The 24769-nt window shown below is 33.2% G+C and overlaps 1 protein-coding gene across 28 annotated transcripts in view; it reads left to right on the top strand.

Moving 5' to 3' along the window:
- Positions 1–24769, top strand: part of sei (seizure) — a 538215-nt gene that overhangs the window by 483818 nt on the left and 29628 nt on the right. For 17 of the 28 annotated variants that reach the window (XM_067087731.1, XM_067087730.1, XM_067087729.1 and 14 more), the window contains one exon: positions 5391–5564. The exons of 4 other annotated variants lie outside the window; for them this stretch is intronic. In XM_067087731.1, coding sequence (XP_066943832.1) covers positions 5391–5564 — 174 coding nt within the window. Of the gene's footprint in view, positions 1–5390; positions 5565–22815; positions 22891–24769 lie in introns of all 28 variants that reach the window. 7 more of the 28 variants (XM_067087728.1, XM_067087726.1, XM_067087719.1 and 4 more) reach the window with 2 other exon arrangements.

Raw genomic sequence — 24769 nt, 5'->3', positions numbered from 1 at the left:
GGACAAAAACTAATTCCAAAGCAAATTCTCTAGCTTCTGTTGGATATGCTGCTTAGATCTAAGATGACCTCTCATAAGGAAGATCAGGCTTTGAATAATTACCGTCTTCTAGTAGTAGCCAAACATCTGAATACATTGTTTGTTAAATAGCTTATGCATCTCTCGCTGGTGGTTAAATTTTAATGAAGCATTTGCAGTGAACTGAGTTTTAGGGATTGCTGCATTAACTGTTTCCATATATTAGGACTGGTGAGAGACCTACGTGGTTAGTGGAAAAGAGAGTATATTCTAATGCACGATTTAAAGAGGCCTTAAAGATATTTTTCCAATAAAAATAAAAATATTTTATTACTGTTGTTATATCTTTAGTCATGGTACAAAACTTGAAAAATGTCAGTGTTATGTAAGTTTTTTAAATATCAAAATTGCAGCTCTTTTTATATATGCTATAACTTGTGTAACCTTGTAATAACAAAAGCTAGGCTTGATTACAATATGGTCCAGATAAAGACTTCAGTAAGGAGAGGAATTAGGCATTATCCAGCAATAGTTAACTTAAGTTCGACTCGATTCTAGATCTCTGGTAATTAAACAGAAAAGTAAGAATTCCCTGATCAAATGCAATATCCCAGTGTTCTTTTAAATATCAGTGAGAAAAAAAGTATACAGAGTATGAAAGTGAGGAGTACATTCAGTTTTGAAAATGGTCCCTAGGAGAGTAACTCATGTCAAGGAAAGCCAGTAGTTCATGATCATATACAGTAAATAGGGTGGCATTATTGAATGATGTAATACTTAGGTTTCTGATATTTTAAGGAAATACTCTTGAAAGAAATGTGATTTCAACATATGGCCAAACCTATCTGTGGGTGAAACAACTTTTTAAGCACAGAGTAATTTGCTAATCATTGTCATCTATTATGTGACTTAAGGACAGCAGTTTTGCGCAGTTTTGTTGTATAAAACAGTAAACTTAAGCAAATCAGATTCTAGCAAACACCAAGATGGTAAAATGATTTTACATTTTGCAACACTGCAAACCCATTATATCTTTCAGACTTGGATTTTCTTGGGAAATGGATGATGACTAAAGCTAAAGAACAAAAAAGAGTACACTTAAGAGGAAACTTGCTACTTAAAACATGATCAGTTTCCAAATGAGCTTGATTTATTAACAACAGCATTTTACTGTAGTGTCATTTACCGTTTTCATAATTAAGAATGGAAAAAAGAGCATTAACAATTTTCCCTCCTTTCATATAATTCCAGAGAAAATATTGATGACATATTTGAACCTTGTTTCTAAATTGTCTTTAGAAAAGGTAAAAGGAATTCTAAGAATGCAGAATTCATTAGTGGTTGTGTTAATGACAGAATATCTTACCAGAATATAATTTTTTCTCATTATAATATGAAAACTTTTTTGCGTGAATATCCAAATGTATTGACCCTATAATAAGTGACACTGTATGTCATTATTCATAATCAGTTACTTAAAAAAATGATATCTCATTGTAATCGGCCTGTTGAAGATATTATATCTTGAAAAAATGAAGCCCATCAACCATTATTAACTGGTGCAAGGCACGAGCCACATTTTTCTATGCAGATGGAGGTCAATGTTCAACATTTCTCCTCAGGTAAATGACTGGAAATGAAGTCCAGTGAAACAAATAACATACCAACACAATACTGAGAGGAGGCATCAAGTGTGACTGTAACATTGTCTAGCAGAGTGTGTTGGCTGAGTGAAAATCTGAAACATTTCACACTTACTTGGAGTTTTGTTAGGGCAGTTTACTTGCAGAGTAGACGCTGCCGATAATATTCGATTTAAAAGTAAAATCTTCCTTTCACTCACAACTTTTTCTGATTATGTCTAAATTACTTTTTATGTTAGCATTTATTGAATCATACTATCTGTGTGATGGTCACTTGCCAAAGTAAGAATAAAAAAATGTCTAGGCAGCCTACTAGGTGTGTTGTTTACTTGGCAAGCCCTTCAGAAAATAAAGTGGATGAGTGCATGGACAGGGAAATCCCTCTGGAGAAATATGCTGTACTAAACACCACAGGAGTCACAAGAGTGACAGTGCTTAAAAAATATTGGGAAGCGTTAGAGGTGGCTACAAATAAATGTTCTAGGATAACTGTTCTAGTATAATCAGTTGTTCATGTGAACATTTTCTGTGAAATCATGTCATTCGTTTGAGAGCTTATATGAAACATATAAAATGTTGTGTCACTCTAATGATAAAGCTGTATTGCCTTAGGACAAAGTTATTTAGATTTTTCAATATATATATATATATATATATATATATATATATATATATATATATATATATATATATATATATATATATATATATATATATATATATATATATATATATATATATATATATATATATATATATATATATATATATATAATTTATATATATAAAATCAGTTCCAGAAAATCCACAGTTTTACAGCATGTCACAAGTGACACGCTGTACAATTAATTTTCTTCAGGCCTCAAGAATTTTCTGTCGTTTTGTATACTATATTGTAGTTTAATGGAGGAGAAAAAAATAGGATTCATCCTAGGAGATACTTGTTGCAGATTTTGCTCAAGTATTTTCCAGTTACTAGAATTATTGCTTGGTTTATTTGTCAGTTGCTAGGATATAATTAGGATTATGAAAGTATATCTTGTTTGTAATGCTTCTGCTGTTTTGTATTTTTTCTGAAATGTTATATGGAGATTTGCCAAAATGAGCAGTGACTTTCATTGGTTCAGTATCCATGGTTTGATCTACTTTCTCATAGAATTGTGCAGCTTATATATAATTGTGCAGGTCCTGAATAATAGATCAGATTTATCAATAAAATTTTGTCGAGTTAGCAATTTTTCTTGCGTGTTGTTATATCCGTTCTATAAAAAGCTTAAAATTTACTATGCTCATCGATTTGCACTTTATATGTAGAACAGATGGTGTTGCATTTGATTAAATTGGTTATGTTGACTTGAATGTTCGTATGTTTCGCCTGGCGATTGGTCCTTAATACTGTTGGAAATATGTGCGTGGCAGTGTTAAGGAGAGTGGAGGGTTAGCAAATTATAGGATTCATCCCATTGCTGAACTGCCTTGTTAAGGGGGTGAGGGGCGTGTAGGATATTTTGCATGAAATCTTATTTTCAAGAGCAAATCGGGTTCCTCGGGCACATCATGTCTCATAACATTATACAACAACATAGCTTTATAGTGCCATTCATCTCGTCAGTCCTTCCCAAAACTGGACTTTGTGGATGCAGTTTAATGTAATTTTTATATTTTCAAGTGAAACGAGACTTGTAATATCTTTCTGGTGGTATTTGCTCTACTCATTTAATTAATCATTACATATCAAAAACCACTTTCAAGAGTATTAGATTATTCAAAGTACTTAAAAAAATGCGGATGGCATTATGGTACTAACAAACTTTTTCTTGTCTATAAATTACAGATTAAATTCCCTCTTTGATTTGTTTTGTCGTTCAAGGTGGCCAAGTTAGTGGGTTGGTATAGAATATACCATATATTAAAAGCCAAAACTCCAGTATTATTAAAACACTGAAGACAAACCGTTTGCTTGAAAAATCTGGGTTTATATAGATGGATGGTCGTATTTTTATACGTCTGACTTTTGTTCATCTCCTCTACCTTTCTGTTTCTAATACTTCTCTCTTATTAAAAGATGTATTGAAAATTGATAACCTCTTGTTAGCCCTTACTGTGACTCAATTCATACAGGGCGTATTAAGACATACTGAGAAGTTTTGTAGTCAGTTTTATTATCAAGAATAAAACAAAGACAAAAAAGAACCCAAAAACGGTTTCCATAATAATGCTATAGGAAAATATGATAAAGGCCCCTTTTGCCTCGGTCAGAAACATTTTTCATTTTTCCAAAAGCGATTCTTAATTTCTTAGGGATAACAGGTTGTTGAGACCACGTAAGCATCACAAACGCTGTTTTTACAGGTGATTTGATGTAGGGATAATGAAATTCATCCTAATGATGCACATTGTGTATTTGCATATTTTTAATGGCAATAACATATGAACTCTTTGAAAATAAAACTTTTAAAAATATTTATTTCTCCGTCTTCGAATACCAACAGCTTCAGAAATCTCTGTACTGTAGTTTACTGATTTTTGTAGTCCTTATTACTCCAATATTTTATGTGCATTTTAAGAACAATTAATTATGGGCATTAGTATAATTATAATAAGCTGATCTAAGATTTGCCAGTTATCTCTTACTTTAGGGTGTACACTATCATTCCTTGTAATATTTCCTATCCTGCCTCAGTGTGGTTCATAACGCTATGAAGACAAGTAGATGAAAAGAAAACGAGATTTTCGTATGCCATATTCCTCTTTGTAGCTTGCTAATTGTGGTGATTAAATGGTAAAACTTCCAGTGGAAGTGTCAAGTTTTAGTTTTTACCAAATGTGTGTTCTATGCTGTGGCCATTATGGATTTTAAGGAAGATGGGTTTTAGGTTCTTATATAGGAACGTTATGGGGGAAAATTCGTACCAGGCATCTTCCTGTTCTTTATCTAGTCAGCTTGTTACTAAATCAAGTGTAATTGTTGAATGTTACAATGTTGAAGGATGATACACATCCACTATGTGTAGGACAGTGGTATAAGTGTCTATGTGAATTTTGGTTTGTATGTCATTCATGTTATGTTATGTCACTGATGTCTTGACTTTTCATAAACATTATAAAAAAAATATTTAATCCCTTTCAGTTTTTAAAGTTAAATATCACTCTGCCCCCAAATTGCATTTGTGGAAACAGCTTACACATTTACCAGAAGGCACTTTGGAGCAGTAAATACGATATTTATTAAGAGGAGTATTTTATTTCAATGCAACAGATATCATCGCTGCGTAACATGAAGAAAAGAATGTTCACAATTCACCTGTAGCTAAAAGTAGGTCTTGAGTGGAAATGCATGCGAAGTGTAAATTTACAAATGTACAACTAAAATTCTCTTACATTTGTTGCAGTCTCATCTCCGATTGCCTCTAGTCACTGAAAATTTATACCGTTATCTTTGCCAGACATTTCACTTCTATATGCAGATTCATTGCAGCATTCTTCCGAGTATATGAGAGTCTTTATACTCTTAACACTTCTTTCATGTGGTTCCAGTGAAAATGAAATCTTATATAAAATTTTGATGTACACATTTGAACCAGTTGTATTTTTCTAAAAAGAGAATGAGTGAGAGATTCAAGATGGCAGAAATACTTTTTCTGGATTAAAGTTTTCTATTGGTTGATAGTTGAAGTCAAAATGATGATTAATATTTCGTGATGGTGGGGTGTCACGATGCTGCTACAGGCTCGATGGCGTCGCAAGTGCCGTTCACCCCTTCAAGGTTCTGCTCTCGATCCATGGGCACCCCGCCGCGAGGACTCCAGAGGTTCAGAGCCTGAATCCTGGGGAGACTTCCGATCTCTCACCGAAGCGCCCATCGCTAGACTAGAGTCCCTCGACGAAATGGAATCGTTGTCTGTGAGTGCTTGAAAGAAAAAAGCTCCAAAAATATACGCACTTGCAGGCACAGTTACCCCCCAATGCGCCCCCCCCCCTTCTTCCATAGCTCTTATTATGCTTGCCGCGCTGACACAAGTACGCATTTCTTAGCAATTGCTCATCATATATCTAAATTTACTTTTCGTCATTTACATATAACTGCTGTAATTAGATTATAAATCTAAATTAGTACTCCCCATAATCAATTCCTTCACTACTCTTTGCTTGCCCCCCCACCTTCTTCAGTGATTTTGGATAATGATTTGTTGTTTATCTTCAGTTTTGTTATTCCCCACAAATATTTTTCTCTAAATCCCAGTCACACAAGATTAACTTCCAGTTGATTAAATATCCCCAATAAATATCTTTGGGTATGTTAGAAATGCTAGTAGCATTGCTGGTTAGCCTGACAATGTGGAAAAGTTAGTGTTCATAGTCAGTATTTTCTGCTGACAATGGCATTTCAAATACCTACACATCACTTAGGAGAAACATCAATATACAATGTGAACACTGGTTTGTGGAATTTGCCCATTGAAGTTAAATATTACATTTTTCGCATTAGTTTTTAATTTCTGGTCGATGTCTGATCTACGAATCCAATTCCAGAAACTTAATTAACCAAGGGAGAGTCAGCTTAAATGTGGTTCCAGTGTGGTTATATTTAAATCATGTTTTTCCTTTCGAGGTAATTAGTTTTTAGCTTCATGGGTCTATATCCTTTATTTGCCCATTACATGATATCATTGCATTGATCAATTGGACTCAAGTTGTCTGTCATTAGAGAATTGACAACATTGCAAATATTGCAGCTTATTAAGGATGTAATTCCATTTTTAGTGTATATCAAGTTTCAGCTTGAAAGGTAAATCTGACAAAAACAAAAATGAAACTTTTCAGTTTACTTCAACAAATTATATAAAAATCAGATTCCAGCACAGGGCGGAACTATTATTCTTGAGAAAAATGCCCTTGCCCCTGCTTAGCATATGTAAATTGTCGTATGCAATGAGTTTCACAAGAGTAATAACAGTGTTTTTAATACATAGTTAACTTTCATTTTGCAAGAGGAATGTTGAGAAATTTACTTTAAAGCCACAACATACTGTCCGATTTTTTTTATCGTTGTTACAATTATAGTAAATGCATGTGGCAAAGATAATATTTGTGAGTACCCAGTGAACTGCTTCCCTCGTGATATTTTACTAGATAAGATATATTTTGATTGCCTTTACAATGTAGATCTCTTAGATATGATGTTTACACTTTTTTGAGATGTATAAACCTCCCTTTTTTGCAAGAGTATATATATATCCTTAGAAATCACTTCTTGAAGATCTTGTGAGACGAACACACTTGACCCCCTTACGCTGTTCTTCCCTTTTCATTCTGTTTTTATTTGGGGGGGCGTGAACTGAGACATTGCTTTTTACACAAATCTTACACAGAACATTGCAATTAAATTTAGGTAGTCGTTTTGGTTCGTGGATATAGTTATTGCATCCCTTTTTCTTAGAGTGCTTCTTCAGAAAACTTTTAGTAGTAATGAGCTAAGCCATTCTGTAGCCTTGGTGTTGTATTGGTCTCTTTATGCACTTACTCGATGCATATGTTATTTTCTTCTACTTAAAGTTAACAGTATGATATTTTGAAATTCGTAGAGTATCATAGGTATGGTATCTTAAGATGTCTATCCTCTCACATGAATGTCATGGATAAAGAATTGGTCTCTGAAAATTATATTCGTACTGATTTCGATCTAGTTATAACACTTGTAGCGAACTTTTGTATTCTCGTTATGGCACTGCAAGAATTATCAGTCATGACAACAAACAGAGGCAAATCTTTAGTCGTGAAATGTTTGAAAAAGATTTTCTTAAGCACACAAAGAAACGCACATCACAACTGTCATGTGCATGCTTAGGATACACATAAATGTAGGAACACCCATAACTGAGATATATAAACAGTTATTCTAAAGTTAAGCCTGAATGTTTAGATTTCCCAAGATGAGAATGTCATTCCAGAAATCCCGTCAGCGTGAATTTCCAGAGTGTCCATATTTCAAAATATGAGATGGTGTTTCCCAACCATCACGCCCAAAGTCTGTCTAGTTTATTCCATTATATCTTAAAACTCCAGGTATTATCACATTAATCTTCAGCGAAGGTTCCCTTTACAGAGAAACCATTCTAATGCCGTTAGTGTAAGTCCGTGCTGTATGAGTTTGGTTTAAAACATGTTGTTGAATGTATATGCCTTTTCTTTTCTTTTTTTTTTTTCCGTAGAGGGATAGATTTTCCATTTGAATTTCCGAGTGCTTTTGTTATGCTTTGAAGAGAATGCTCATTTGCTTTTTGGTATGCATTGCCCTCTATTTATTTTAAACGCTTGTTATTACTATTATTACTGTTGACTTGTTATTGTCATTACTATAATTGTTATTATTGTAGCTGTTTGTTGAAGCTCTGTCATCACAACACCAAGTGATGAAGGTGACCAAAAATAATATCATGCATTTCATTTTAATCATGCACACATCACTGAGTAATGATTTAGACATATTTTGGTATTACATTTAATCTGTATTGATTGAAAAGACCATTTCTGTATGTAAACTACTGTAGGTATATATGATAACATTTATTGACAATATTTTCTATGTATATTTCATTACAATTTACATCTAAGGGTCGTGATTGGTATTATTTAATATATTAGTAATGCATATAAAATTAGAACATGTAAAGCTATCACAGATGAACGTCATGTCAGTTTCTGTTTAGTATCCTAGACATTGACTGAATGTCCTTTTAAATTAACCCAATGTATTTTTACATTTTTTGACAAAAAGCTATTGTTTGGTAGTACAGTAATAGATACTTTACCGTGCATAACGTTGTAATTCCATTGCGAAGAGCTAAGATTCACGTTTTACTGCAGTGAAGTTACTTTGTTTACTTCTGCTGAATCACGTTACTATGCAACTTGGATATTCTTGTCATCAATACAGTAATGACAAGGGTCCTAGATTCGCCGCAAATAACTATTCATGTACATAACATGAATGAAGCTGATATAGTACCAGCTTTTCATATCTGATCCTGTTTGTTTCAATACTGTGCTTATTCGAAGTCCTTTGTTTAAAAACTTCTCCACTGTCATTTTGACAAAGAAATGAACTTCCATAAAATTTTGTGATGTTAGGAAGTATTGACAGAACAGGGAGATAATGTTAAGAAAGGAATTCAGTCCAATATGAAAGAACTTAGGACATGCACATGAAAATACCACATTAAACAAACAAAAACGTGTCATATGGCAATTCATAAACTTATCGATAAAATTTATTGAAAATTATTACCACAGTTGTTTCCCTATGTAAGACATGCCCAGCAGTCCATTAACTACCTGTTAAGATTCAGTTATTTCATGACAATTTTGTACATTTACAGTATCAAAGTCAGTGATACACCCTACAGTGGACACAATCCCTTGCAAAAGTACGTGTTGTTTATAGATGCTTACATATGAAGAACATATTTACTATGTAAAAAGGGTGAGCAACATCACTGGATGGAACAACACTAACGTTTATTTTTATTTATTTATAGTCCAAACTAGATTAGGGTTTTCATCCTGATATATCTTATACATAAAATATAAGAACAGGCATATGCAACGTACAAGTTTATTTATATGTAATTTAATGTGAATCATGTTTGAGTATGCAGTTGTATTCATTCAAGCAAATTAAATTATATATATATATATATATATATATATATATATATATATATATATATATATATATATATATGAATAAAACAATGAGTAAACAAAGTGCTTGACCCTGAGGAGGGCTGAATGCACAAAAGTGCTTGGTCGACTCATTTCGTGCCTTCCTCTAGCTCTACGACTACGTAAGACATCACAAATTTTAGTGATAGATCGTCATGTGTGTGTGTGTATATATATATATATATATATATATATATATATATATATATATATATATATATATATATATATATATATATATATATATATATAATCCCTCATCACCATTACCTCCAACACCGTGTGACGCAGGGGGCTTCTGTGAAATGCCACAACTCATCTCTTTCTTGTGCTTTGTTTTCCACAAATTTCCTATCATCTCTGGCCTCCCTTTTATTGTAACTATCCATGTACCTCTAGGTTTGGGTCATCCAACTCCTGGTGTTCACGGGAGTTGAGCAGACATTATCATGTACTATTCTCCCAGGGTTGTGGAAGGATATGTCCAAGCCATCTTCATCTCATCTACATTTGGGATTTATGTGATTTCCTCATTTCTCTATCCTGCCACCTCACTCTTAATATCCTTCTTAATGCATTATTTTCAAATCAGCTAAATCTTTTATATAATTTTATTGTCATATCATGAATCATGTTTGTGTAGCAAAACAGATGAAGCTGTATACAATTTCAGTATACTTTATTTCCGAATCTTATTCAGTCTATCCATTGTTTGATTTACCATTTTAGGATTGCACCCAATTCCAACTTGGAAGAACATGTACTGGATATCATTGGTCATGAATATTTGAAAGAATCAACCTTATCAATCCTCTTTCCATCATATGGTATTTCATCCATTTGTTCATAATCTGTCCTCAGTAATGTATTTCTTGGTGCCAAGATGCTCCAACCTCAGAGGACACACCCAAATTTTGACTAGCAAAGTTTTAGGGGAGAAAAAAAAGTTGCACCAATTTAACGATTTGAAGGCCTTGTTTCGGTTTATGTGCTTCGTACATTCGATTGTTTCCGCGCGCTTAACTACTGTGGCTCTGGCTGGCGCATCAGACTGACTATTGTAATTTTTTCATGTTATTTGAAATATTCTTGATATTTTTCAAGTTTATTAACTTGAATGTTCAGTAGCTTTTCTGAATTTGACATACCTGCAAACTTGAAATCTTGAACAGATTACCAAGTTACCGATACAGTACAAAGTTATGAACATGTTTTTCAAACTTGGCCAACATGTCTCATTGCATGCAAATGGATGGGACTACAGCTGGTGCAGTATCTTAAACTAAAGCCCTCACATTACAGATTTAAAAAAAAAAAAAATTATAACATTCAAAACCTGAAAATATACTTTGCTACCATCAAAGTTTGTAAATTTAGTATAACGGACACTACACGAACATGTTTGCTTACAATAGTCTTACTATAGTGGGATTTACTGGTAAACCCTTTTTAACTTACCACAGTTTTCTTAATATCAGATAATAATAATCCCTCCAAGTCAGGGTCATTTAAGGGGAATTAAAATGCCAGTAATATTGATATCCATTTAAGTTACTGCTGTTAAGAGAATGAATATGCGACTATGCACACTTTTTGTATATTTTTCTTTGTTTAATATTTTAACTAAGTTTGATTTATACACTTCATTCAGAGGCCTTTTATAAGTTCTGATTACTGTCTAACACATAACTTTCCTGTCAGGTTAGGATAGGATGCGAAGTAAATTTTCGAGGCTTATTGCAGGAAAGAAATAGCGTCCTTAATGCCAGGAAGTGTGGTATGTTTTACTTAGATTTATTTTGAGACATCTCTCTCCAGATATATGATGCATTCTACTAAGCAAGATTAGTAAATCTTTTGGTGTTTTCCCAATCAAAACAGCTTCATGTACACATTCTAAGTTTGTCAAGTTCCTGTCGTTACTCTAGTCTAAACCTTCTCTTGGATCTCTAACCACTTTTTACATTACAAAACCTATGAGAAGGGCAAACAGCACAGGTGAAATAACATTCCCTTGTAATATCCCACTTTTTACTGTAAATTCACTTGACAAGACACTATCAACATTAACTACGTCATTCATGTTGTTTCTTTTGCTTTACATATTTTTACAGCAATATCAAAGTTACAGCCACCTTGCAAGATAATGGTGTGCACTGCTGGTAAATATGTATTAACATAAATATCAGATATGCGCAACTGCTGCCTCTACGAAAACCAGCTTGTGCACCTATAAGTTTCTATTACTTTATTTTCTTCAGCCCACTTAGAATAAGCATATTGATTATTTTCAACACAACTGACGTAATTTCAGTTTCTCAATAGTTATACAATGTTTCCAGTATGCAAAATAACCTACTTAGTATGCGAGATATCTTTTGAGTTCCAGCTATAATCATCATCTTAGTGATTTCCATCATAACCTGGTGTTTTCCATCTCCAGACTCTCTTTTATATTGATTCATTCACGTCTTTGTCAGCTGTATGAATATCAGTCGGATCACCCGTCTTATATCTGTGATTCATGACCTCACAAAAATGTTGGTAAAAATATCGTGCCCAGCAACGTCTTCCTTCCTGATATTGTTGTCGATTCATCCCTCCCTTTTCTTTTCATACATGGACACTTCGTTAATGATTCTGTGGGCTACGTTCTCACCAATGCCACTCCTTAAATACATGCCTTGGTCAACATCATCAGCCTGTTTGTCCATACTCTTGTATTTCTTGATCTTCATGTAACTTCACTCGAGTACCATATTTTACTTTGCATATTAACCTTCTTAAATTTTATACATGTACATTTTTCTTTCATTTTTTTTTTTCATCCCAAGCCTCATCCGATACCATCTTATGTCACATATCCCAGTTCTTCCTTTCCAGCAGTTTGTATATACTGTACTAGAGTTTTGATGTTAAAAGAGTACTCAGTGATTATCTTAACTGCTGCTCTTCAGATATGGTTTCTTGAATTGCAAATCATCTTTAACATTCATTTGCAATAGCCTCATGTATGTATGTATGTATATATATATATATATATATTTATATATATATATATATATATATATATATATATATATATATATATATATATATATATATATATATATATATATATATATTTATATTATTTATATGTATGTAAGCAGTAAAGGACTGCTTCAGAATGATTCCTTGTGGGTATTAAAGTTAGCTCGGTGAAGGATGGTACAAGAAATGTAAATATGTACATTTTCTACAGTTATCTTCCCCATCACTGATTTCATATTTATTTTTTGTACGTTTTTTTTTACTTTTGTGCTATTTTCACTTTAATTTTTTACTTTCTGTAAAAAATACAGCCAAGTACCATTTTTGTAGCAGTAATGGTTGTATGTACATTCAAGTTAGTTATAAACTACTGTTCCACCTGGTCCAAAGTCCATGTCTACATATATCAGGTATAGCTTGCGTGTTTTTCTTACTTTTGGCATTCTTTTTGTGCCTGATGAAAATTTTTATACCTTGCCTTTTGTATTTCCACTGTTCCTTCTATGTGTGTGTATACACACACACACACACACACACACACACACACACACACATATATATATATATATATATATATATATATATATATATATATATATATATATATATATATATATATATATATACAGTATATATTTTTTTTTTTTTAAGGGTAATGTTGTAAGATGACTTTGAAATTATATTAAATGGTTTTAGGATGATATTTTAAGTTATATTTGGTGTTTGAACTATTAAAATTGGATGTTACCAGGGTTGAGACACAGGGATGAAGACAGTAGATAAGCAACAAAAGCTTTATTTATTGCTTAACAGTATTTATTAAATTATGTTATCTGGAAGAAACAGCTTGCCACTCTATACATCAGCATGTCAGTGATTACCGCATTTACATTTTGTGCAGTCTTGCTGGTTGTCTAGTTTATTACTGATTGCATTGCTTTGTTGAAGTTACTACTTTTTTATACTTCTCAGGCTATCTATGAAAACCTTACCAATTATGACTTGTGGTAATCTGTATAAATTGCCAAGCTAATCTGCCATTTTAACTTACGTCAGATCTTCAGACATACTCAGCCATCGAAAAATGTCAATTTTTCATTGATTCCAAGTCAGAACACTGTTTTTAATTAATATATATTAACTGATGTCTCATCTCTTTTTAATAATCTTGAGCACTTTAGTTTATCTATATGAAACATTCTTAGTTTTTCTTGAAAATACAATTGATTCCTTTGCTAATACAGGTACTAGTTTCTCATGTAATCTGTTTTCCTGCAGTTTTTCCTAAACATTTAACCTTAAGCATTAACCTATTATAAAAGAACCTGACCTTCTTTTGAATTGCTTCAAAACTGCATCCTATTAGGAGTGAATTCCAAGAGTAGATGAGGGTACTGAACATCTTCGTTACTTATAAGGTTTGTAGTGTTAATGCAGGTGTAGGCAGGTGACAGATGGATTTGCTATATATATGACAGATGGGTTATGTATTATATATATATATATATATATATATATATATATATATTATATATATATATATATATATATATATATATATATATATATATGTGTGTGTGTGTGTGGGTCCCCAGTAATCGCAGGGGTTAGGGACCACAACCACCCACGTTAACAAAAATCCATGACAAGTGGGAACACCCTTCTAAAAACACTCATAACTACCTGCTTTAATAGTTCAAACACCAAAGACCCCCTCTCAAATTGCTTATAACTGCCTATTTTAATAGTTCAAACACCAAATATACCTTAAACTAACCCTTTAATATAATTTCAAAGTCATCTTACAACATTACCCTTAAAAATATATGGCTTACGGCTGCATGTAAAAACTAAACTCAGGTTCCCTTTACATTCAAACACAGCCATTTTCTCTCATACAGTATTAAAGTTGTCCCGTTTTCTTTTTTCAGATAGGGAAAAGATCAGGAATTCACAAGTAGAATTAAATACTTAACAGTACTTAAATATTTAAATATGCATGGAAAAAAATACCAAATTATAAATCCAATCAATAGCGATAAAATATTCTCGTGTATGTATATGTTACAATGATTTACTAATTTTCAAATAATATTAATGTAAACACAATAAAATATTAATAAAATGTTATTTCACGTATAGAATCCATTTATACTCTACAGTATTATATTGATCTGTTATCATCGTAATATATATAAAAATCGATCGTCCCGACATCTGTAATGTTATGTTCTGAGAATCAGCTGATGGAGCCTGCTACCAAAAGAATTAGGAAAATAATTTTTTAGTTGCTAAAAGAAATGGATGTATTAATGGAATTATTATTTTTAATTTTGTACGTAAGTTTATGATACAGTAATTCATATTTCATCAAGAGAGAGAGAGAGAGAGAGAGAGAGAGAGAGAGAGAGAGAGAGAGAGGAGAGAGAGAGAGAGAAACTGGTGTTTACAAATGAAGTCTCAGCACATTAGCTGGGGACGAGACTTGACTTGACAGGCTGGGGAGGAGGGTTTAGTATAACCTTGTATTGCTTACGTATGAAATTCGAATTTTAAATATTTTTTCAGTGATTAGAGATTAAACATCAACAGCGATAAAATATTCTCTTGTGTACTGTTATAATACTGTATTTGTGATAATCACAAAGTCAACTAAACTTGTAATGAAGTATGGTTCAGTAAATCACAGAAAAAAAAAATATGGCAACTTGTACCTACAGTAAAAACAATTATGTTGGGACGATCAGTTTTCATTATACATATTGCTGTTTTTTTCATTAAAGGATATGTATACTGAGAGAGAGAGAGAGAGCGAGAGGTTGTGTTTATGAACATTGGTAAGCTGTTTTGTGATTTTGCGGGATTTTAATTCAGCATTTTATTGATATTTTACTGTTTACATTAATATTATATGAAAATTAGTAAATAATTTTTTTACAATAAAAAATGTATTTAGTCATGAAAGTAAAATGAAAATACAGTAATTAGTGAATATTGCTGCACGAATAAATTCGCGAATTAGTGAATTTTAACCTCAATAAATTTGGAGATAAGTTCCACAGAAAAACCTTCGATTAACTGAAGCCGTGATTGCTGATCCACGATCTAGCGGGGCCCACTGTATGTATGTATATACATTATATATATGTGTGTGTACATAGATGTGACATACTGAGAAGGAAAACAAAACAATGAAAATACAGGAAGCAAGGTAACATGCATATATATATATATATATATATATATATATATATATATATATATATATATATATATATATAGTTTTACAAAGGTTTAGTCAGGAGAATGTTGTTAGAAAATATAGTGCATCAACGACTTACACCGACACTAACTTCAAGTGGATTCAATCTTGTGCTGCTTTTTCAGTGCTGTTAATGGCGTTTTACAGAGCCTCAACTTGATGTTGCATCAAGTTATGGTGCTGTAAGCGCCGTTGATGGCGCTAATGGCAAAATAGGCATTAAGTTAACGGCACTGTCGGCACTGTAAGTGCTGATAACGGCAAAACCGACTTATGGTGGAAATAACCTACAGCGCAGGGCTTGAACGGATCCCCCGCCATAAGTCGAGGACCTACTGTTTGTGTATATATGTGTATATATGCATGTGTATATATATATATATATATATATATATATATATATATATATATATATACTGTATATATATCTGACAACATTCTCCTAACTAAACCTTTGTAAAACTACAATCTGTTGTTTATTTTAACTTGGTTTCCAGATATCTCTGCCTTCTCAGCCTAAGACAGGGTCTTTAATTGGTACTCAAGTCATTTTTTCATGTTCCTTTTTAACATATTTACTTTGTTGTTGTTCAGATATCTGGTTTATAAACCCATATCCTCTCAAGTGTCTTCCATTTAGGATGTTTGTTGCAGATTTATTCTCAGTTTGCTGCTGTCTTTCGTTTTCATCTATGACTGACCTATTTCTTTAGTTCAAGTTTTGTCGTGAAAAGTACCTTATTTCTTTTTCAAGTAGTATTTAGGAGTCTGTATTTTTCACACGTACTCCCATCAACATTTTGGATGCAGAAGGAAGCAACAGCATATTTTGTCTAAAGCTGTCACTTTAGACTATTATTTAATGTCTCTGTGCAATTCACCTTCCTTTATCCAGCATTGCATTATATAGCAATCCTCATTTTTTCAAATCACATTGTGTGCTCTTCATTATAACTTAACCTCATTGTGATTCAAGGATCTTACACTTGGATCAAAAGCATTGTAGGAGAAAATACACTCTGGCTCTTGGTCATGTTATTGCTTCATCTCCTCTAACTTGTCATTTCAGTGGTTGCAGTGATGCAAAACAGCAAAAAATTAATTTACTAACCACTTCCTCCCACCCTCATTCAAGAGGAATTGGTCAGAACAAGGTTTTTCTCTAACGTGTGAGCTCAGATGATTCCAAGTTTCCCAACTTGCTTCAGTTTCTATCTCTTGACCCCCTTTACTGGTCTACAGCACCAGCCCGTGTTACGTCCAATTATGACAAAAATAGAAAGCCCTGTCCAAAGTAAAGGACTTCAATGCACTCGATTCGTACTCCTAGTATTTATGAGGATTTCTTTTCAGTGCTAAATGCAATTGGACTTCCCATTTCCTGATTCACACCTGTGGTACAGGATATTCATCTTCTTCATGTATAACTTTTAGTTCCTGTTTTCCATCGTCAGACTGCTATAAACTCTTGATTCTTTACGTATCTGTTTATTTGATGAAAACTTCATCACATTCTTCCTCAGACAGAGGAGGTAACAGAGAAGGTAATGACATGCCTCGAGATGGTGGCCCAGAGCCACCAGCTGTGGATATAACCAGTACCTCTCTCATTGTCTTCGGCTGTTTGTTTCTTTAAATTTTCAGTATGAACATGTGCTGGGAAAGCACAGTCCATCAGTCTTTATTTACTTCTTGAAGAGTTTGTGCCTGTGCGCCAGCCAGCAGGAGCTGTGCCTGTGGAAAGTGCCTAAGTGGCCAAGGCCAATATCAAGTGGAGTGTGTGATTAGTATTGTACATCTGTCAAATGGTTATTACTAGGGACATCTTTGTAGATGTGTACTCCTGGACATAGAAAATAAACATCACCCAGTTGCAGTGCTCCAGTTACAGGGCAGAATTGTGTTACTGTATTTGATATTGGTATTGTAGGTTCGTCCAGCTCAACTTTGAGCAGGGTGTATGAACTGTTTAAGGCTCCATAGCTATTTCGCAATACCATTGCCTTGTAGAAGAGTATTTAAGCAAAGGGCAAGGGACCTCCATCGGAATACAAAACATAGTTGTGGACATGAGGTGGGCAGAAAAGGATTCAAAATATATCTTTGCAAAAGCTTCATTGGCTACACATTTTTAACTGTCCTAATTTACTTTGTAACTGAAGGTGGTGGTTCCACTTGAAGGGTGACTTGATAGCCCACAGCAATCACCAGTTACAGGACAGTATAAGGTTACTTGATACTGGTATTGTAGGTATCTCCAGCTCCACTTTGGACAGGGTGTGTGAGCTGTTAAGCCTCCTTTTCCAGGTGCAACGCCATTGTCACGTAGAAGGCTATTTAATCAAAAAGTAAGGTACCTTCTATTAAAAGACACAGCGCAGTTCTGGGCATTAGGTGGGCAGAAAAGGATTCAAAATATGTTTTAAAAAAAAGCTACAATGGCCCCATTTGTAAGCTGTCCTGATTTACTTTGCCACTGGAGTTGATTCCACTTGAACGGAGACTGGATAGACCAAGGCAACTACCCGGTTCCATATACCTTTAATTAGGTTTTGCCTACCATAGACCTCACAGTGTGGTGGCCGTTGATTCGGAAAAGAAAATAACAAGCATTGAATCATACTGAGATGATCAAGCTGTATGCAGACCATGAGTAGTAATGTCAGGCAGAGTATTGCATTCACCCAATGAGAACATGTAATTTTTTGTGTTCAGCAATCTTTGGCAATACTTTCTTTGCAAGAAAGCAATTATATACTGTATACATATTTTTTAATTATAAATGCCAACATTTTTTCTGTAATCTATTCCAGTATTCATTTTTTAAATGAGATAGCTATCTACATTAGTGTTTATAATAGTGGCCTTTCAGTGAAAACAAATTTCTTATATTGCATTAAAATACGAAGCATCATTTGTTACCAGGTGATCATTTCAAGAGTCCATGACTCATCCTATTCCTGTAATCTGCTGATTAGGCAATATAAAAAAAAATTCTGAGGATTTCGATATAAAAAGTAAATGGTATAGTAAAAAAATCTTTGCAGTCAAAGGTTGCTTCTGTAATTCACATTCTTCTTTATTTTCGTTCATTTCCTGCAATCCCCTACACAATAACATCTAAATATTCTCATAAAGGAAACTGTGTGTACAATATCCACCACTTCCAAATGCACAGGTATTCTTTTTCTAGATTAAAAAAAAGGTAAGTAATTTTAATTCAGTTCCTTGTCTTTAGACAACAGTTTTATACTTTAGCTTCTTTCTATACTTGCTTCCTGGAAAGAAACTAACAGATGCAACCTTGCTTCTTTAATATATCATTTTTGAAGTTGGCTTCATGATGATGATGGAACTCTGATTCCAATGCATTTGCTCATTAAGAAAAAACTATGTGAACATGTACTTTTGACACTTTTATATAAAAAAGACAAATTGATCAGCAACTCCCTTATATTCAGTTATGTTCTTTTACCACTTTTGCTCATGAAACTCCGTGAAGACTGTAATATTTCTATATTCAAGCTGTGTTTTGTCTTGATCTTTGATTTTTTAAAGTGTACTATTTTTCACTTTATATATATATATATATATATATATATATATATATATATATATATATATATATATATATATATATATATATATATATATATATATATATATATATATATATAGACACACATTAGAAAACTGTTTCTGAAAGGCTGGAATGACAGAATTTTCACTGGGGTACTAGTGTCAATCATTAAAAATAATAGATGGAAAACTTATTCAAACCTAACAAAATAATCATATAAAAAGTATGCAGTATGTTCACATTTAAATATGCATATACACACATAATATATATATAGTGTATATACTCATATATATATATATATATATACTAATATATATATATTAATGTATAAACAGTGTACGTGTATGCACATACATTAATGGCCTTACTTACATTTTAACGTTTGAAAGTGACATTTTAATGTGAGTAAGAGTGAATACACTGCATACACTTTATATGATTATTTTGTAGGTTTGAAAAAGTCTTCAGTCTACTGCATTATTTTTAATTAATTACTGACACTAGTACCCCACTAAAAATTCTGTTGCCCAGCCTTTCAACAATAGTTGTCTATTGTAGATCACTGAGGTTATGTGATCCCTTGGAATCCTGACTTATGCAAAAGGCATGAAATTGTATTTTTCACATGTTGCATAAGTGAACAGTTATTTTCCGGTTTCATTTGTTTTGCTTAGGGTATGAGATGGGTATAAATATTTGTCTTGAATACTAGGCTCGTCTTAATCTAATAGCAGCTACATCTCTTGGCTCTGTACACAAGTAATGAATAATAAAGGTGATAACAAAAATTAACTCATTTTTTAGTTAGACTGCTCTCAGAATTGATTATGAAAAGTAGGTTATATAGTCTTCATAACCTATCATTATATGAAGAAATTTCATTCCTTTGCTAAGGCATTTGTTAGAATGCATCAAGGTAGTCCCGTGAGGTGCATTAGTGTTCCGTTCCCTCATGATTAGGTATTGTCTCGTTGCATGCTTCACTATCATATGCAAAATGCTAGGTGAAAAGTTTATACCTTTTTTGAAGGTCAGCCATTTGAAGAGTCATCTTGGGAATTTGATCTCTTCCAGTGATCGCTTAGTTTGCTAAAGTTGTCCCCATAAAACATCTATGCTGAGACTCCTCATTGAGCAAACGGTTGAAAGCTTTGAAACGATTTTCAAACTCGTGATTTAATGTTTGGAATTTTTCTGCTTGCAGTTATGCAACCATGACCATGGTTTCAGTTATGCATTAAAAGTAAAATAATTTTTTGTCAGTCCTGTAATGGAATCTAACTTTCTACACATTTTTCTTTGACTTTATATTATGAGTAAAGTTTGACTTCACTAATATCATCTTCATGCTCCATAGAAACTGTTTGACAGTTAGTAGTTCTTGTAACTTTTTTGACGTGTCATTTTTTGACAATGTTATAATGATAGCCTAGGGAGTATTAAAACCACCCCTATATACTTCCTGCTCACTTTTATGCAAAGGTTATTTTGGTTTAAATTCTTAATCCAGTAAAAGAATTATTACCATCAGTATTGTGTGACTACCGTGACACATTCCATTATACCTCCACAAGAGGAATACTTGATTGGAATATATAAAACATCATTTCCATTGAAACAACTTTCAAATCCTTTTGATTTTATCAAAACCATTAAGGGTCAAAAGAAAATTAAATTTAATAACACTGCCTATTGGCATGAACATTAATTCCATTAACAAACTGAGCTGAGGTGTGCTTTGTCACTGATTCAACCCTCAGGCTTTGAAAATTTTGGTTGCCATACAATAATATCATTTACAAATTTTTTTTGTGGGGGTCACAAACCAACCACTTTCTTCCTCATGTAAAATGCTTTAAACAATGTTAACATCCTTATGTTTCTTCGACTACACAGTTACAAGGAAAAATGTTAATCATTTGAAGACGACAGTATATTAGCTCCCTTCGGCTATAAGAATGACTTCTCCCTCATCTTTATTTTGCTACTCTTCTTTGCTACAAAGTGTTAGTCATCTGTGAAAACCAGCTTTATACTTGAAAACTTTAATAAATGCATTACTGTTTGTGTGTTAGAAGTCTTAAACTGTGAGTTGCATTACCAGTGCGTTAGTTTTAATTACTCTTATAATGGCAGGGGATGCAGCAAATACATGGGTGTATAATCTGAATTCTTTGAAACCTGTACAAAGTATCTAATGTAGCCTTTGCTTCCAATGCTTTAGATTAAAATAAGCAAGACTTGATGCTTGCTCTAAAGCTAGTGTTCTCATTGTACTGTGGAACGTGAGTTAAGAAAACATTGATTGAATACCTTTCTGGTGCGACATAATTAATTTACAGATTTAATAATACTAATCTGTGTGGTCTGACTATGTCTTGTGTATTTGCTCTCTCTTTTGTCATTTGATGAAACTTGAACAAAATTTTTATAGCAATGAACTAGAATTTTTAGCATTTGTAGCAGACTGACATGTCGTGAACAGTAACTTAGCATGAAGCTGACAATTTGTCAAAGTGGTAGCGTAAGGTAGATAAGCTATAGCATTGAAATAGAAAGAATTTAACATATTGCAAGATAGTGACAAAAAAATTTATGCCAAGGTAATGGTCACTAGGAGGAGTCTATACCTATCCCCAGAGTTGAAAGCTTGAAAGTTTTGTTAACCCTTCTCAGCTGTCCTTTTAGTATCATGTCCTCTCAGTACTTATTCACACTATTTATTACTCTATTGGAGTGTGAAAATGACTGAATATATTAAATTCTTTCAAAACAATGCCTTACTTGAAATATTTAAGTTTCATATCCAACATATCATTTACATACATTTCAGCGTAAGTTCACTGTTTTCAGCTGAATTTCAACATGAGATGTGAGCATTATAATAATCAGCAAACATCCATTGTTTCCAATTAGTTTAGTTCTAATAGATTTTGGCCATGTGAAGATGATAGCTTAGCTCTTAAGTTGACAATAAAGTTGGTTTAGTTATTGAAAGTGACATTAGTATGCCAATGCTGTTATCAAGTCTGTTCCGTCTAATGAAGCTTTCTCTTTAGTTTAATTATTGATGTTGTTGCTATGATGACAATGGCTTTAGTATTCTAATCATGGAACATATTTCTAAATCACGAATTCTGAATTACTTTCCCTGTAGCAATTTCTTGACAAAGTTCCTAGTTTCTCACTCTATGAATGTGAGAAATAGTTGTCCATCATAACTAGACATTTTTTAATTACCCTTATTTCTCTCCGTAATCCACCTGGATTTTGCTCTTTCTGACTAATCTGACCCTGATTTCTTCACAGGCTAGGTACACTGATAATATTCTTAGTGCAGTAGAAAAAGATCTGTCCTCACGTTACTTTTCAACTTTCCTTGCTTCATAGGTGTGCTAAATATTCCTATGATTAAATGAAAATCTCTTTACTTCCTGGGTGGAAATGTAGTTCATGCTTCAAAGTTCAGAATTCGTTGATAGTCTTTCTTTAACCTAATGTGGATTGACCTTGACCTCTGAGACTCACGTAGCCCTTCCTCCCCTTCGCAGCTAGCAGCCTCTAAGAGCAGTGACCCATGAATCAGGACGCCCATTCTCTCTCTCTTTCCTCTCAGGGGGCCTCACGTAAGCACTCATTGCTCTAAGTTCGCTCCAAGATCTCCTAACGAGGCCCCATTGTCTTTTTACTTCGTTTGCACTCTTATGTCGTACTCCTGTGACAGTTGCTTATTCTTTGCTATTAGTTATGTTTTAGTCCATTAGTAATGCTTATTCCTTCTTTGTCATTAATGATGCATCTTTAATGAAACCAATTAGTATTTTGTTAGGTTGTATGCTACTAGATTTGTCTAGAACGTGGTAACTGCTGTTGGCTTAGTTTAGTCTATTCCCTTAACATTATTATTGTAGATTAATATGCATCTCTACTTACTTTTCAATACCATGTCAAATGGTAACCATGATTTTTATATTAAATGGTAAGATACCTCTAGGTGTAAATTTTTATATTAGTACATCAAAAGAATTCACAGATACCTTTTACCTTAAGGTGTAAATTCTTGTATATATGTCACATCAAAAGAATTCACATGTAAATTGCTACATTTTTTTATGGCATGAGTGCACTAGTAAGCCCTCTCACATTAGAAAAATTTCTGTCGTGTACTTGCATTTGTGGTAAAGAGTATCCTTGAAATTTCTCATGCTTCATGCACTAAAATGCACAAATATTAGTCAAAAATTTACAGGAAATCAAAACATTCCTTTGAATAGATATTTTTTCTCTGACCAAAAACATTGTGGAAAATGATACCATTTAGCCCAGTCTAACATGAATTTTTTTATTTTTTTTAATACAGTACACATGAATAGAAAATATGCAATTCACTACTCCGACATCAAATGCATAAAGGTAGACTTGAACACACGCCTTGTTATTTTCCATGCAAAGCAAGAGTCCATCTAGAGCAGAAAATAAATTCACATAAGATTTAAATTGTTAGTATTCACTCCATTTTAATTGTTCATTAAGACATGGTTATTAATGTACACCCACAATATCAGGATTATTTTCTTGAGTCATGGAATCAAAACAGTTTAATACAAGATTCAGATACCAAAAAGTTTGCAGGATGAAGAATAAGTAAAACGTTAGTTTATACCGATATACTTTTGATCAGGAAAATTACTAAAAATATACAGTGAAAATCTTTGAATATAATAGAGTTCACATGGTAAAGTGAACTTTGCAAGTGACGCTTTCAAGAGCAGTACACAAGCTCAGACTGAATTGGTCATTACTGTTTACAACAATTACAACTAGTAACTAAAGTCTAAGAGGCATGGATTCATCCTTTATAAATTTCTTTTTACAAAATAAACATTCTATCATATACAATAAACAATTAGGAATCCATAAAATTAGTTCAAATATCACAAGTAAGAATTCATTATCTGCTTCAAGCACTACTAAAGACACTTGTTTCTACAGGAATACAAACTTACACTTTCATAAATGGAGTTTCTCGCACAAGGTATGCTTTGGCTATCACTGACCAACTAAAAAAAACAAAATCCTGTCGAGTAGGCCTATGACGAGTCATGCAACCTGAGACTGCCTAGCTCACCCACTACATTCGCAGCTGATTGTCCTGCGTGTTCTCCCATTGTATGCAGAGATTTTTTCTTTGTGAGTGACGCATGTATGTTATTTCTTGATTGCTGCTGCAAGTGTGCTGCTCTCTTCTACTGGTTCCTCCTGTGGCCTGGTGATTGCCAAATTTGCGAGACTTCATGAGATTTGGAAGGGCTGAGGTCATAGTGTTCGTACTCTTTGTTCGTGATATGCAGTCCACATGGTCAACCTCCTGTGCCTGTGGTGCTTTGTGTATATGCTACTTGTTTTTGGGGCCTGTGCATATTATTATGGCTTTCATGGAGGAAATCAAGCCTGAATTTGTGTTTTGTGGGCAAAGGTAATCCGTGCAGCAAATTTGTCCCTGAT

This window comes from Macrobrachium rosenbergii, chromosome 44 (assembly GCF_040412425.1).
Source record: "Macrobrachium rosenbergii isolate ZJJX-2024 chromosome 44, ASM4041242v1, whole genome shotgun sequence".
Taxonomy (NCBI): domain Eukaryota; kingdom Metazoa; phylum Arthropoda; class Malacostraca; order Decapoda; family Palaemonidae; genus Macrobrachium; species Macrobrachium rosenbergii.
Note: the sequence above shows the minus strand (reverse complement) of the source record. Positions and strands in the feature narration are given on the sequence as shown.